Raw genomic sequence first — 16,512 nt, forward strand, 5'->3', positions numbered from 1 at the left:
GCTCTGTAAATTAGAGCTTAGTATTAGAGACACCTCAATTTACAAATTACAGCAAATCTCAACCATATTCTGTCGTTCCCTCTCGGTGTGTAAATTCGTCATAACTGTTAATGTATTCTATTCGATTTTGCCAGGTTTCTACTACAGTCCACGACATGACCAGTTTGTGTGGCAAAGTGGAGATCTACCGACCTATAGCTCGTGGAGTTCCGGAAATGGAAAACAAAACCTTGCCGGTGGATCCTGCGCAGTGCTCGATTCTACCACTTCCGGTTCTTGGAGTAACGCCCCTTGTGATCAGCTGACTGGAAATCTTGTTTGCGAAATGCCTGCATTTGTTGTTTGAGACGTAGAATAAATAATAGTTCTGTCATTACTTTACGTGTTAGTCTGTATTTGTTTCTCTCGTTCTCCGAATTCGTGCCCGCTTGATTTCTGTTTTATTTGAATTTGACTAATTGAGGCAAAGGTAGGCGACATATTCGCTGTTGATTGGATATCAGTCTTTTACAGTGTTTGAATAATTTATTCGTCTACTTTTCTGTTGTTAATTTATAGAATATATTCATCACTTCAAATTGACATTCATGTACATTTAGTAACTTTGTCTGTGATCACATTTTCGCATCATTTTGGGTACAATCATATTATGATTATAATCAAGTTATGATCATCCCGAAAAGCGCTTTTTTTGCAATAGGTCTCAACCATTAGATTTCTTGATGCACTAGCTCTTACTACTGAGAGTTTAAAAAAACGTTAGCATGCGTCTTGTATACAAAATACTTTACACAAAAGACTCTCATCATGTCTTATACGACAGATACTAATTAGAACTAAAACTCCGAGTTGTTATCAGTTATTGATACACGTTGATTTGTTTCCCCCTGTCATTGAAAAAAAGGATCAGGCTGCTGGTTTCTGCAATTTGCTGTCGTCCCTTTGAACAGCAAACATGAGTCGACTCCACTACACAAATCAGCCTCAGAACTTTGAGATTGGAGCCCCGGTTTTACTACCCCTGCTACCATCTGCCTTACAGATAAGAGCAAGTCCAATATGTTAGAATCGCACTGTCTGCAGGGCGTCTCGAAGATATACTGGAAAAAGAAATTCACCGCGATCTTAGTCGATGATCCTTTGGCAAATACTTCCCGGATGACCTAACTGGGGTCTTGGGGGAGGGGGGGTGGGGGTCCATATAAAACTGTGCCTTAGGGGATAAAATAACGATTGGCTGTAGCTTTTAAACACAGAAAAAAATATTTCAGTATTGCAAAGTGGTGTTGATAGTGTCGAATGTAAACAGTCTCAAAGTGAAAGTGGATGTTTTCCGGAAATTGCGCAGGTGGAAATATACGATCTCTCACAGCACATAATTATTCGCAAGAATAAGGCCACAGGCTTCAGCTGACAAGCTACAAGTACATCTACTTTTCTAATTGGCCTATGTACTCACGTGTCCAGCGAAACTTTGGCGAGTTCAGTATCCCCTTTGTACTTGGTTCTCAATTTGAAGCGATGGGCCTCTGACGAAAACAATCTTTCTTTCAGCGCGACCCAGCGCTGGTGCTGCGTGGTGATGAAGCAAGGAGTCCACTTTCTCTTCTCAGCAGATTTAGTGGCCTTGGCAGCTTTAGACGGGTACACACTTCTATCTTTTTTGCCATTGTACGCAACCGCGCTTTGACTATCTTCGACGCCATTGGTTTACGAAACGTCACGAAGCGACGTCAACGGTCTAAAAATAGCCCGAGACCTGGAGAACTATTGCTAAACAATGCAATAAAGAATTAATTATTTCTCGTAATTGGTAAGGACTTCAAACCTAAAACTTTGCAGGAAGCTTAATTTATACATCCCCGCAACGATGGGAAAAGCCCTGGAAGTAATTAAACTAATTAAATTGGACTATATGTCAGCCTTTAAAGAATCCCTCTTCGATTTCAAGACGTAAAGTGTTCTTACGTCAGGTTTGACTGACTCAGTTCGAAGCTCTGTGTTCTGTAGTTTCAGCCCGTCTTTGTACAGAGATATATATATATATATTTCCGATGGTTTGGTTGTTGATGTTTTTTTACTCAATCTTATTCTCCGTGTTGTTCTCGACCAACTCTTCAAAAACTATTCACATTTAAGGCGTGTCAAAGTGAAGGGCAGAAGGTTCCTTAAAACTCAGATTTACGGTCAGTACTTTTAAATCTTAAAGGGCCAGTGCCGGAGTCACAGCATTGCTGAAGCTGAAGCACAAAATTGCAGTTTTTGACTCACTCATTGCAATGAAACTTAGTATTTTTTTTCAAACGGATAGCCCCGGCGGCTGCCTGCCCGAGGCATGACTGAAGGCCCTACAGGGGCTCCGTGCTCCCCGACGTGTCAAATTCAGTAACTTTAATTTCTTAAAAAAATTTGTCATAAAATCTTGTCTGGGGGCACGCCCCGGAATGCGTTTCTGATTTCAAAACTTCAACGATCAGAGTATACGTGTTTACTTGATAGTTTCTATCTGAAAGCCGTGTAAGGTTTAACATTTTGCCGCATCTGAGACGTGCATCACTAATCTGAGCTTTAAAGGGTCATCGTGAACACTATAAAAGCTGCCAAAAATATTACTTTCAGCAGTCGAAACGGGGTTTTCTTTGACATTTTACTGGTTTGACTGTACATTACTTCACACATACTGATTGGTTTTAGAGCTAGCATCGTAATCTGTGGTCCAAAATGTACACCGTTTTTTTGTTTTGCAGTGTTTTGTTTTTAACTCATCATTTTTGATTTAAGTCATTTGATAAAAGATATGTACTTCTGTTCTAACATGATTCAAATATGCTGGAAAAGCACGATAAGAGTTTAACGTTAACTTGACTTCACTGACTTTCATAGATGCTAACTCAGGGTTGTTGGTTGTTTTTTTTCCCTGTTGGACTCAGTGATACCTACTATCAATGATAACAAAACTCGCACTATGTCAATGAAAGTAAGCTTACCATTGTCGAAGACTACTTGAACATAAAACATAAATAGTAAGCAGGGCAAATTTGTGTGTGTCAGTGTGTGTGTGTGTGTGTGTGTGTGTGCCGTGTGTGTGACGGTCAGTGTGTCAGCCTGCAGTGTGTGTGTCAGTCACGATGTTTTCAGTGTCAGCCACAGTGTCAGTGTGTGTTCCTGTGTGTGTGCATGTGGTGTAAGTGAGCCCGGTGAGTGGGTGTGTGTATGTGTGTGTGTGTGTGTGTGCGCGCGCGTCACTCTCTCAGTGTGTCTATGTCTCTCTGTGTCTGTGTCTCTCAGATCTTGCACACCGGCACAAAAACTGACACAGACACGGCACTGCAACAAGCACACGCATACTGACGCATACACTGACACACACAGTGACACACACACACATACACACGCATTAAACACACGCGTTCAATAACGCACGCGCGCACGCACGCAGACATCTTACACAAACATACACAGAATTAACGTGCAACACATGTCGCCAGGAGAAGGAGGAGAGAGAGAGGAGCTGATCTATGGAGAGAGAAGGGGAGGTAAGCCACAGTTACTCGGTACACATGTACCAAAGCTTGTTTTCTGACAGGAGAGTTGGAAATGTGCGTTACAAGACGTTGAGAGATAGTGATCAGCTGATTGAAGCCCCCTACAATGACCAGCACGTCCTACAGTTCTCTTCTAGTTCGGCACACGAGATGAATGATTCGGGGAGAATGAGGCCAGTGACCGTGACGGCCAGACTTTAGTGTTGTGTGCAGAAGACAGAACTGCTGTGTGGTGTGCAAAGGTAGCTGACGACATCAAATCATCATCAATTCAACCGTCGCCATGTGATATTATTTGCGAGCCGGGTGAAAAAGAGAGGTGTGTGCAAAAACGGATGAACGGGTAAATTGTCAGTAAAGTGACATTTTAAGTCTTTAATTAACTCTTAAGAGAATCTGACCGGTTTCATAATTGTCTGCATAGTTGTCTTCCTTCGTCTGATCGGAAGAATCGGCTTTTGTTTCGAAATCACTGTGTCAGATTTTTCGGAGGAACGAAACTAGGTTGTATTGATGCGTTCGAGTTCAGTGTCAGTCGCGAGTTCGGACAGCGTGTGACATTCCTACGTGCCTTGGCTTGAGAAGAATTTGGTTTACAGCTCTTTCCTTTGAGTTTGAAAGGTTTGTTTTCAAAATATACATGTATACTGTATCTTATTGGCTATACTGTTGAACTTGAATTTATAAAAAATCAGGGAAAAAAAATCTGTATTCATTAACTTACAGTGCTGCTGAAACTGAAAGTGAACAATAGTATGTTTCTGAATAATAGCTTTTACAGCAAGTAGATCCGTGTTGTTTTAGAATCAGTTTAAATGTCCAACCATCACAATTTATGAACATGTACATGTGGAGAGAGATCGAGAGATGTGTGTGTTTGTGCACATGCTTTCAAGAGAAATTAACTCAGAAACCTTATTTTCAGTCAGGGCTGATGTCCCGATGATGATATTGTAATATATATATAATACATGAATGCCAATTTATTAAACCAATTGAGGCCAGCAATACAATTTGAAAAAGGTATTTATATTATCAGTGGGCAGAGGAGGCGAATGATTGATACTCGATGATCAAATCTGATATTAGAAGCAGCATTGGTGAATGGCAAAGCAAACTGTCGATCTTTGAGCAAAATTGCTTTTCTTTTTAGTTCTTTCTCGATCTCCTTTTGCACACAGTACTATTCACTTTACACACAGATTTTTAGCTATTATTGGATATATTTATAGTCTATTACATGTAATTGTTCACACAGAACATGTCTTACCACATGATGAAGGAAGGAAGTTAAATTACTGCAGCTTGTTAGTGCTAAGTGTCATATGATGATATATTATAATATATGTTCCATGTATCAGCAGTTAATCTTCAGTTATTTGGTATAAATTCATTAAGTATTAACTATTATATATCCCATGACCTCCCTTCTTTGTCTCTGTAAATGTACTCTAGGTATATTTCTTGTATTTCCATTGTTCTCTTGTTACATATCTATGATGTAACTATTGCACTCTTATTACACATAGAATAGTGGATAAATAACAAGGGTGCACGAAATACATCATAGCTGTCTCTCCTTTCTGTCGTCCTTGACATTCCAAAATGCAATGTACCTGTCCACCGGATGTGCATGGGGTTACCACGCTTTTGAGAACTGGCGCGAGAGTCGTTCAGTGCTATAGCTGAGTTTTAGTCTCGACTTGCCGAGACTATCATCACAGCGTCACTGATTTCATGACGTCTGTCGTCCATCGCGTCATATTCTGGGGAGTAATCTTGTTATGTTTCCTTCTATTCGCTGTTCTAATCTATTTCTCTCTTGTGATCAACATGACAAGCCGTATGTGTTTGAGTGTGTGTGCTCGTGCTCTCAACTAAAACAGAAGTCAAACTAGCAATCGTTAAAAACACAGTCCGTCCGACCAGCACTGCTATGTTCAGGCTATGCTCATGTGAAGTTACAGCGTGCCCGGTACACATGCCCTTATCGGTACATCATCAACTACGATTGTTCTCTGGACAAGCTGTTTAATGCATTTTGCGAGTATTTCTAGCTCTTCTGCGGTTCAGTAGGCCCTATAGACGATGAAGGTGTCCATCAAGATCTCAGGAGATGCGTGTGTAACCACTAGGTATTCAGTCAAATCCGTGTAAGAGGCTTTCAACTGACGGGGACAACCAAGCCACCATTATGCACCGACTTGACATAGATCAACAGACGTGCCTTTAGAACAAGGTATGTGCAGAGGTGCCTCATCTGAACAGACAACTAAAGCTTGATGTTTCCATCACACTTTGTCTTTTAGATCTTCATGGGATATACAGGTTACAACACTCGTGATATTTTATATATATTATATTATGGCTTGTATTTCAGTCAAGACCCAGCGGGAATATCAAAGGGACTCACTCGCCTCTGAAATACAAGCCATATAAAAACCCACTCGTGTTGTATTTGTAACCTCTATATATATATCAAACTCAATTACAATTGTTAGTTGTTACTGTCAGCTGATAAAGTTATCAGTTATTGGCTCACGTAAGTGCAGCCTATGCGATCGTAACTTTGTCTGTCTGTGCGTTTGTGCGTGTGTGTGTTTGTGCGTGTGTATGTCTGTGGTAGAAACTTTAACATTTCGTCATTTGAAGACGTCACATTATGGCGTAAGAGGGTTAGACGTCACGCGAAGGAATTACTGAAAGTCTCGGTTTTGAGCGGGCCGAGACTAGTTGGAAGGCAAGAGTTATCTTTTTCTTTTCATGTCTTGGCGTCTCAAATCTTATTAGTCAGAAAGCGCATGCACGTAGTCTCGACCAGCGCGTGGTGTGCTTCTTTCTGAGTACTTTACGTCACAAATTGTACTTTACGTACTTGATGATGACGTAAGTTAATTGTATGTGTTCTATTTCGTTGACTGAGCACGGCCGGGACCAGTTGGCGTGAGCGCTGGGATTTCGAGTTTCATTCGACATGTCAATGCATCGCAGTATGAAATAATACAGGTAGGAGGTTAGTTCTTGTACTTTGGGTCAACCAAAGTCAATAAATTATGCATTCTTCACTATGGTATTGAGTCTGATTTCGTCGTCCATCTTGAATCGAAAAGCACTCTTCTTACAAAAAAAAACCAACTTCGTTGCGAGCTACGGCGAAGCTTCGCATGTCAAAACTTGAGAAGCGATGTTGGGGTCAAAGTACCACGCCGTAGCTGCGGGTTTTTGGTATTAAGACTTTGCGAAGCTTCGTGTAGTGAGTTTGTGTTACTGTTTGTCTATTTCTTACGTGAGCCTTGAAGGCTTCGCCTCTTGTTTTATCTTTAAATTTAAGGCAATTTGTCCAATTGTGGTGACAGAGGAATTTTTTTCTCATTCAGATCATTTCATGTTTAACATTAATCTCTACAGGTTTATTTGGTTCTACTTCTAGCTGCAATATTGTATCAAGAAAACTTCACATATATATATATTTATTTTTAATTTTTAACCTTTTGTACAGATTAACAAAGTTTTGCGCTACATGTCATTTCAGTTTAGGGCTGCAAACAAATACATGTGTGTGAAATTCAGTCCAGTGGGCTCTTAATTTTACATTGTTGATTTGAAGCATGCCATCTCCCTCTCCTTGATAGAAGCTGTCAGCACTTCATGACAATGAAAACATCTCTGTGCCCTGAGTGTGCTTGTCAGCAATGTGTGACAGACCCTAGCTCATTAGCTGTCATGAGCAGAAAGGGTTTTGCCTAACTTAGCTAATTACCAAGGGGGCAGGGGTGTTAATGAGAGTTGAGCAAACTTGTATACTGAATCGCCAGACAATATTAGTTGATACACTCTCTGATCTGTAGTTCCCAGACGATGTGCATTTGTATGACCTTTTGGCTGAATTCACTGACACTGTGACAGTTTATGTGGGGATTAATTGCAATGATTCATTATGGGGGGTGTTTTTTTATGCACAGAATACATCAGGATTCAGTTTGAATTAATTATAACCTGTTGTCAATTTGCATTTTGTAAATGCATACATGTGCAAAACGTAGGGGTCTAAATTAAATGAATACCAGGAGCATGCAGTTAAAAAACTCTTTTTTACATGAGTTTATCATAGCATATTTTACTTTAAAAAGGAGTAAGAGCACTTACTGGTACTTGACCAACAGAAGAGCAGGTGGTCCGTGAGTCATATGATATATCATTTATGTCACACGCTTTCCTTCTTTGCCACTACTAAAGCAAACGTGTGCAAGATTGTATGTTACATGCTTTGGAGCATGTGCAAGAACGGATTCAAACTCGAAATCGTCCCTCCAAAAGCCCCAAAATACACACACGACTTTTATTTCTCCTGCTGTTATCGTTTCTTCTCTTTACAAATTCTCAGTTCAACGCTGAGAATACTGAAAACGGCACCCCAGACGACAGTACTGTTTCCATACGCGAATTTAGCTGCCTTTGGAAAGTGGCTCGCTCAGGAGGCCTGTTAGTCTGAATCTAGAAGGACAGAGTTATGAACATAGATGACAAAGATCCCGGAAAGAACAAACATTTCGCGGATGCAGACACAGAAAGACGTCATGAAGATTGCAATGCTTCAAAAGATACAGACTGTGACGATGACTGTGACGTCATTCACATATATATACCGAGACGTCATTTATAGTTGTTCGGTCACTTTCGTCAAAAAGTAGATCTCTCCACAATGGCTGCTCCTGTGTTTAGGTTTATCAAGCGTGAGTATGCAAAATGTGTTTGTTCTCTCCTCTGTTGAAGCTGTGAGACATAATCGCCATTACGAGCTACTCAGTCGTGTGACAGAGAGTTTTCTTGCACACTCGACTGCTGCTGTTTCACTGCGGCTAAAGCCGTCGTGAAACATCTACAGTCTCGTGTGCAAGAAAACTCTCTGTCACACGACTAGCTCGTAATAGCGGGTAATATATGCTTTAAGGAAACTTTGTGGTGTTTTTGATTTTGTTTTGTCTTTTCTCGCATTTCTTCATTTGCATGTAAATGCTTGTGCATAGAGTGTTGTCATGAACTTTGAATAAGACAATGGGTACTTGTTCAGAAGAAGCATTTAAGTGATCGAGTCATTGGAGGGTCGTTCAGCTGAAACATACAACTGGTCTGGTCGGTGGTTCATAGTTGACACGCATTTTTTGGCATTAATTCTTCCATCAGATGAATTGTCAATTGTTTGTGTTGATTGTGCTTGTAGTCTGAAGTCTTTGTGTGTCACAGTGTAGAACTTGAGAAGCAAGATGATGATGTCTCTGCACATGACTTTGAGGAAGAGTTTCTGCATGTAATTTCTTTGAAGTGTTCAAATAATACCCATTGTGCTAATTGTATAATATTACCATTGTGTGTGTTTGACTGATCACCATATCAGATCTGGCTCGGCTTTTGCATGGGAAAAGATCATCTATTCGCTTGATCACATACTCGCAAAATCAACCTCTGTGCATAAGGAGGAAACGTTTTTTATGAATGAATTTCATAAATGCCACTGGTGGCTTTTTAACTCTTTACAAAATTAATTCGTTAAAAATTAATGTCCAACTCCTTACAGCAAGCCGTCTAGTCAGGATGTTGATTTTTACATTTAGTCAAGTTTTGACTAAATGTTTTAACATAGAGGGGGAATCGAGACGAGGGTCGTGGTGTATGTGTGTCTGTCTGTCTGTGTGTGTGTGTAGAGCGATTCAGAGTAAACTACTGGACCGATCTTTATGAAATTTTACATGAGAGTTCCTAGGTATGATATCCCCAGACGTTTCTTTCATTTTTTCGATAAATGTCTTTGATGACGTCATATCCGGCTTTTTGTAAAAGTTGAGGCGGCACTGTCACACCCTCATATTTTGTTCACATAGATTGCAATTTTTGTAAAGCAATCTTCGACAAAGGCCGGACTTCGGTATTGCATTTCAGCTTGGTGGCTTAAAAATTAATTAATGACTTTGGTCATTAACCACTTGACTGCCTTATGACGGGTGTACCGCAGCGCCTTAGGACGGGTAAACCCGTCTTCTCCGTTCCGGGATTTTCCAGAAATGCTACGTCACTGCTGACACACAAATAGCAGCCAATGGCTTGGTAGGTACCTCATTCTCATGAATAAACATAAATGGTGACGCGGTTTTGCGTCTGAAGGCTATTTTCGGCCTTGGCGACAGGGTAGGGGAGAGAAATCTCGACTCGTCAAAATGGCTAACGGTGACAGTCGACCGGGCCCTGGTAGGGAAAAACAAAGCCGGACTGACGCTACAGGCGGTGCAAATGATTATGGATACTGGAAGGGGGAGATCTTCTTTCGGACAATTCGTTGGAAACAGGTAGATGACAGCTACTGTGATTATAATCCTGTCTTGGAGCAAGCAAAACAGCCACCTGTGTTTGATCCACAGGCACCGGAAGATGCGCCGGACTGATTTTTCAAAAGTTCATATTTAAACATCATTATAAGCCAAAATAATTATTATTTCCATGATTACTAAAAACAGATTTTTGGTTCAATTTCCTTTAAAAATAACATAGGTTTTACTTACCTACCTACTGCCAGTTTGGAGCTAGAATTTTTTGTGAATTATTACACCCCGAACTCCAATATTCCCTGGCAGTCAGGAATGCACTACGCAAGTTTTGATTGGCAGCGAAAGGGTTACAAATCTGAACATTGTAATAATTTTTTTATATAAAACGATCCAAATTTACGTTCATCTTATTCTACATCATTTCCTGATTCCAAAAACATATAAATATGTTAACATGTTATATTTGGATTAAAAACAATCTCTGAAAATTAAAAACATAAAAATTATGATCAAAATTAAATTTCCGAAATCGATTTAAAAACAATTTTATCTTATTCCTTGTTGGTTTCTGATTACAAAAACATATAGATATGATATGTATGGATTAAAAACACGCTCAGAAAGTTAAAACGAAGAGAGGCACAGAAAAGCGTGCTATTCAGCACAGCGAAACCACTGCCGTGCTAAACAGGCTCGTCAGTTTCACTCCGTTTTGCACAAGCGGCGGACTACGGTCATTGTGAAAAAAATGCAGTGCGTTCAGTTTCATTCTGTGAGTTCCACAGCTTGACTAAATGTAGTAATTTCGCCTTACGCGACTTGTTGGTATTTGTCCCAATGGATGAACCCTCTTGCCATACATGTAACAGCCTGGCCAGATCTGAATCAGCTGAACTGTTTTCATGAAAAGTTATGTGCCTTTCATTTCTTTGAAATAAAAAAAATGTGTGTGCACTTCAGTAAAGCTGAATAACTAATGTTTCTTATTTGTTCCTACCCATGCAGTCCTGCAGAGTCGTGACACGTCAGCCCAACCAGCAGCAAAGTCAGCAATCAACAAAGAGGTAATTTGACAGTAATAGAGTGATGTTTCTTCTATGTGATGTGTCATTGTTAGGCTTGTGGTACAGTGACGGTTGTATAGAGAAACACAGTTATCGATCGATCACCATCTCATGCCAAAAATCAACACTCTGACTGCTTGCTGTGGTGAGAATTCGGAGTTTTTAAGGAATTTTCTTTAAAAAAAAGCCACTATAATTCCCACCGTGCACACAGAGCACCCAAACTGTTCATTACATTTAGTCAAGTTTTGACTAAATGTTTTAACATAGAGGGGGAATCGAGACAAGGGTCGTGGTGTATGTGTGTGTGTGTGTCTGTCTGTCTGTCTGTGCGTGTGTGTGTGTAGAGCGATTCAGACTAAACTACTGGACCGATCTTAATGAAATTTGACATGAGAGTTCCTGGGAATGATATCCCCGGACGTTTTTTTCATTTTTTCGATAAATACCTTTGATGACGTCATATCCGGCTTTTTGGAAAAGTTGAGGCGGCACAGTACTGTCACACCCTCATTTTTCAATCACACTGATTGAAATTTTGGCCAAGCAATCTTCGACGAAGGCCGGACTTTGGTATTGCATTTGAGCTCGGTGGCTTAAAAACTAATGAATGAGTTTGGTCATTAAAAATCTGAAATTTGTAATTAAAATTATTTTTTTATCAAACGATCCAAAAATGATTTCATCTTATTCTTCGGCATTTTCTGATTCCAAAAACATATACATATGTTATATTTGGATTACAAACAAGCTCTGAAAATTAAAAGTATGAAAATTATGATTATAATTAATTTTCCGAAATCGATTTAAAAACACTTAAAATTTCATCTTATTCCTTGTCAGTCCCTGATTCCAAAAACATATCTAGATATGATATGTTTGGATTAAAAACAAACTCAGTAAGCTAAAAAAAATAGACATACAGAAAAGCGTGTTATCCTGCTCAGCGCGACCACTACCACACTAATTCTGCATGGCTTGTCGATTTCACTGCCTTTGCCACGAGCGGTGGACTGACGAAACTACGATTATGTGGTCTTGGTGAAAAAAGCAGTGCGTTCAGTTTCATTCTGTGAGTTCGACAGCTTGACTAAATGTTGTTATTTTGCCTTATGCGACTTGTTGTTGGTATGTGACCAAGTGGATGAACGGTCTTGTGCCATGGAACAGCCAGTGTTCAAATCTGAGATATGAGCCGAGCTGTTTTCACGGGAAGGAGTGTTCATGCCTTTACTATAACTTTGTTACTATTCAGGTTTTTAAAAAAATGTTATAAAAAACGTCTGTCATTTTAAGTTATTTATAACAGTACATGTAATACACTGCTCTTTGAACATCTGTTACCACTTCTGCCATCCCAAAGCAGAGCAAATGATGAGTCACATTTCGTGCTTGTTTATTCCTTTGCTATTCGTGCATTTTATTGCCCATAAGGCAGTCAAGCTTCGGCGTCACGTTGTAGATATATATATTCATGTTCCAATACGTTTTTATGTTCTCTTTTATTCATACTTACCAGTTGTAACTTGTATACTGTACTGTGCTTAATAGGGTAACAATTGCCTCGATTGAAAAAGTGGAGGCAATAGGTCAGTTTAGGTTTCGGTTTCTTGAGTCTCTCTCTCAGACGTAACCATGTTTTTTCTTCCTTGTATGCTTGTTGAATAAGAAATGTTACTTGTCTCTAAAAACAAAAGTTTTGTTTTCCTCTCTCTTTCTTTCTTTGTGTTTGCCCTTTATTTTTTATTTGTGAAAAAACAAATTATCCACCTAGTTTTTAAAATAATGTAAGATGTTTGGTGGCTTGTTGACACTAGACCAGCTTTTTTGTTTGTCCGAGGGGACCATATCGTCTTTTGTTTCATCGTTATCGACGAAGGCCGCGGTTGATAAAAATGTGACAAAAGGCTAAATTGCTCACCGAGGACCAACAAAAAAATACTGGTCTGACAACAAGCCACCAAACATTGTTTTTGTCATCATTTTGGTAGTGCAACAAAATGCACAATACCCCACAGGGAGACGAATGATTAGAATCCAATTCCGGGCCGCAAAGCGGCGTCACACTCACAGTAGTTCGAGATAACACGTCAAACTAATGTCTGTGACGTCAAACGTAACTTGTTGGCGCTTTTCTTCCAGTCTGAAAATGTACAGAGCTGCGATCATATGTGTGAGTTCAGAAAGTGTTGAGCATATTTCTTTTCTTTTAAGTGTTTTATGACTTTTCGTTGTGGATTTTGCGATTACAGAGATAAGTTGCAAATTGACCATGAGTCGCCGCGGTAATTATCAACATTGATTGGGTCTTTGAGAGTGAATGCTTACAATCGTTGTCCTCGGAAACACGAATCCAAAGCCGCGATGGTTCCACACATCAAACAATCAGCCTGATTGACTTTTACTTTGACAATCCACGTTTCACCTGAAAGCTCAAACCCATTCACCACCTTGATTTATTACATGGGGAACATGAGATTTATTTCCCAGCTGGTTACGAATGAAAACTCGTGAAAATGATGACAAAGTTTATTATCAGCCGCAAAAGGTTGGATCTGCCTATTTCCTCTTAACACACCTCTTAATTAAGGGATGTTTGTTAAGTTAATTCTTATGTTTTTGTGTGGATAATGATGAGGTCTGGTAGAAGGGATTATCTTTCATGAGGATATAAAAACCAAGGACTGTGTGTGAGTTTAATACATGTCCCTTGCAAAGATATTGATTATGTTATAACAGTCACCTGAATTTGTTTTTAATCCTGGTGTATTAAGTTCTTTCAAATGTTTTTTTTTTATGTTCACTGCTCAAAGTATGCCTGGCACAAGAGTTTATGTTTTGAAAGATATATCATCCACAGACAATGTATTCCTAATAACACAGTGATTACTGGTATGAGTCACTTGAAATTCCAGCCTTTCTTAGGGGCAGTTGTGAATACCTATCCTTCAGGTCATTTAGGCCAATTAATCATAAAAAAAATCTTTGTGTTTCAGCCATGGGGCGTTACTCCGGAAAAACATGTCGTCTGCTGAGCATGCTCGCCTTGACTGCCAGTTTTTTCCTGGTGGAGATCATCGTAGGTTATGTCACCAACTCCATTGCTCTTGTCGCGGATTCTTTCCACATGCTGTCAGACGTTGTGGCTCTCATTGTGGGCTTTGCCTCAATACGGGTGGGTCTTTCTGTCTATTTATCTTTGCGTCGTACCTGTCTGTCTTTGTGCTTTTCGTGTGTAATGCTGTGTCTTCAGACCTGTTTTAACAGTGTGCCACTCTCTTCTTTCTGTTTGTGTCTTCTATTCTTTTCTCACTCTCTCTGCCTCTCTCTCTCTCTCTCTCTGGCTTAACTGTTTTAGTTGTCATTTCATTTCCATGCACTAGAACACATGCAAGCATTCCTGTGCGCATACACTGACTGATCTCTCTCTCTCTTCCCTGACTGTCTCTAAAAGACATACACTCTCTTTCAGTGTCTCTAACTCTCTCTCTCTCTCTCTCTCTCTCTCTCTCAAATACACTAATATTTACTCTCTCTCTCTCTCTCTCTCTCTCTCTCTCTCTCTCTCTCTCTCTCTCTCTCTCTCTCTCTCTCTCTCTCTCTCTCTCCACAAGCAGTTTCATTTTCTCATTTGTAATCTTTCTTTTTGCTAAACAGATAGCCAAGTGGCCGTCGCGGAAAAACACCTACGGGTGGGTGCGAGCAGAGATCCTGGGAGCCCTGGTGAACGCAGTGTTTCTGTTGGCGCTGTGTTTTTCCATCCTCGTAGAGTCTCTCAAACGTCTGGTGACTGTGGAAGAAATCGAAAAACCCGTTCTGCTTCTTATTGTTGGTGTGTTGGGCCTTGTCATCAACCTCATAGGCCTGGCCCTGTTTCACAATCAAACCCACGGTGAGACCTCGACTGAGTTTTACAGTGGAACCCCCCTTTTACGGCTTCCAAAAATCTGAGAAAATCAGGTCTTAAAAAGGAGGGAGTCTTAAAATGGGGGTAAATTTACAGAGGTTATGAACAGAAAGTCTGAGAAAACAGGGTCTTAAAAGGGAGGGAGTCTTACAGTGGGGGGTCTTAAAAAGGGGGGGTTCCAGTTGTACTTTAGGTGGACAGCTTCCTCCAAGTTCCTGCGATTGCTCAGATTGTTTTGCTTAAAAAAACAGGTGAACCTGTCTTGAAGGACTATCTTAACGACCGACCAAAAGTGTTCTTTATTATAGACATGTGTTCACTACGGAAATGTGAATTATTTCTGGGGGGGAAACTTCAGGGTTTGTACAGGTCATGGAAAACCTGGAAAGTCATGGAATTTGATTTTTGATTTTCCAGGCCTGGAAAGTCATGGAATTTCAATTCAAGTCATGGAAAGTCATGGAATTTAACAAAAATAAGAAAGGAAGAAAAATTAACCTTTAGCACGCCAGCGGCGATTTTCGTTGCCCAGCCATTCCCCCCCCCCTCCTTTGCCAGCCAGCAGCGATTTGCGTCGCCAGCAGAAGGCTTGTTCGTATGACCAACTTCTCGTTCGTATTTGCATACGAGAATAACGGTATTTTTAACGGCACTTGAGCCAAAGCGAGGCTCACTTCCTTCCGTTATCTCGTCGTGTCGTCTGCGCTGCATTTGAGTCGGTTTCGTCGAAGTTTTCTGCTTTTGTTTTTGCATCGATAAAGTACTTTAGCGCTTCGACAAGCAAGATGGAGGATGATGAGTTTGAAACTTTCTTTCGAGTTGTTTCTTGACAACAAAAAGTATGCGGAATTGGAACGAATTACCGAGGAAGATCTTCGCAATGAACTGTGTATCGCGGTGAAAAAAATGACAGTTCGTCAAGTCACAGTGACGGTTACGAAACGGAATTTACGAAAGTGCAGATGGATACAAACAGTGGCTGGTCCAGGAAAAAAATTGAAATATCATATCTCTGAAACTATTCATCGGATTTGATTCAAACTTTATAGGATTATTCTTTACATCAAATTATTTACATCTGTATTGTGTTGTGAATAGCAATTTCTTCCTGTCCATCTGATGCCTCATATAATATTCAGAACTGCGAAAGTGACTCGATCGAGCGTTTGCTCTTCTTGTCTCAGAAAATAATTGTTTCTTTCTGACCAGAATGTCCTTTGTTGTTGGTAACCACACTACCAGTGTTTCTGAACTTATCAACCAAGCGTGTGATAGTATGACGATGTGGTATTTTCTTTCCAGGGTGTTCGCGTCGAAACTGTCTTTGAACCAGAGTAGGCGACTACAGTTCCACAATCTTGGTCCTCTCTTCGACGGAAAAGTGATCGTAGGGGTCCATTCTTCTGTCAGATAAAACTTACAGGTCTTCTGGATATATCACCTGAAAATCAGAAAGAAACAATTATTTTCTTAGAAAATATGAGAGTTTGATTTTGTCCCTCTTTTTGTGGCCCACGTCATCCAGCAGCGCGGGGCCTGGATTGAACATGTCATCAATTACTGACAAGAGCAACCAAATGTTCTTCGATTTCGAAATGCTTTGGTATAATAAAAATTTGAGATGTTGTCCACATCTGGTGAAAAAAATCTTGCGAAAATTCTTGTATTTGTAGAAA

The 16,512-nt window shown here is 40.1% G+C and overlaps 2 protein-coding genes across 6 annotated transcripts in view; both read left to right on the forward strand.

The window, feature by feature from the left end:
* Positions 1-3,037, forward strand: part of LOC138971086 (cell surface hyaluronidase CEMIP2-like) — a 76,194-nt gene extending 73,157 nt beyond the window's left edge. For both annotated transcript variants that reach the window (XM_070343685.1, XM_070343686.1), the window contains one exon: positions 135-3,037. In XM_070343685.1, coding sequence (XP_070199786.1) covers positions 135-346 — 212 coding nt within the window. In that variant the 3' untranslated portion in view covers positions 347-3,037. The remainder of the gene's footprint in view (positions 1-134) is intronic.
* Positions 3,038-3,568: 531 nt separating this feature from the next.
* Positions 3,569-16,512, forward strand: part of LOC138971087 (uncharacterized) — a 46,673-nt gene continuing 33,729 nt past the window's right edge. The window contains exons 1-4 of one of the 4 annotated variants that reach the window (XM_070343690.1): positions 3,569-3,888; positions 10,871-10,929; positions 13,926-14,104; positions 14,587-14,821. In XM_070343690.1, coding sequence (XP_070199791.1) covers positions 13,928-14,104; positions 14,587-14,821 — 412 coding nt within the window. In that variant the 5' untranslated portion in view covers positions 3,569-3,888; positions 10,871-10,929; positions 13,926-13,927. The other 3 variants (XM_070343687.1, XM_070343689.1, XM_070343691.1) reach the window with 3 other exon arrangements.

The sequence above is a fragment of the Littorina saxatilis genome, linkage group LG7, assembly GCF_037325665.1.
Source record: "Littorina saxatilis isolate snail1 linkage group LG7, US_GU_Lsax_2.0, whole genome shotgun sequence".
NCBI lineage: Eukaryota > Metazoa > Mollusca > Gastropoda > Littorinimorpha > Littorinidae > Littorina > Littorina saxatilis.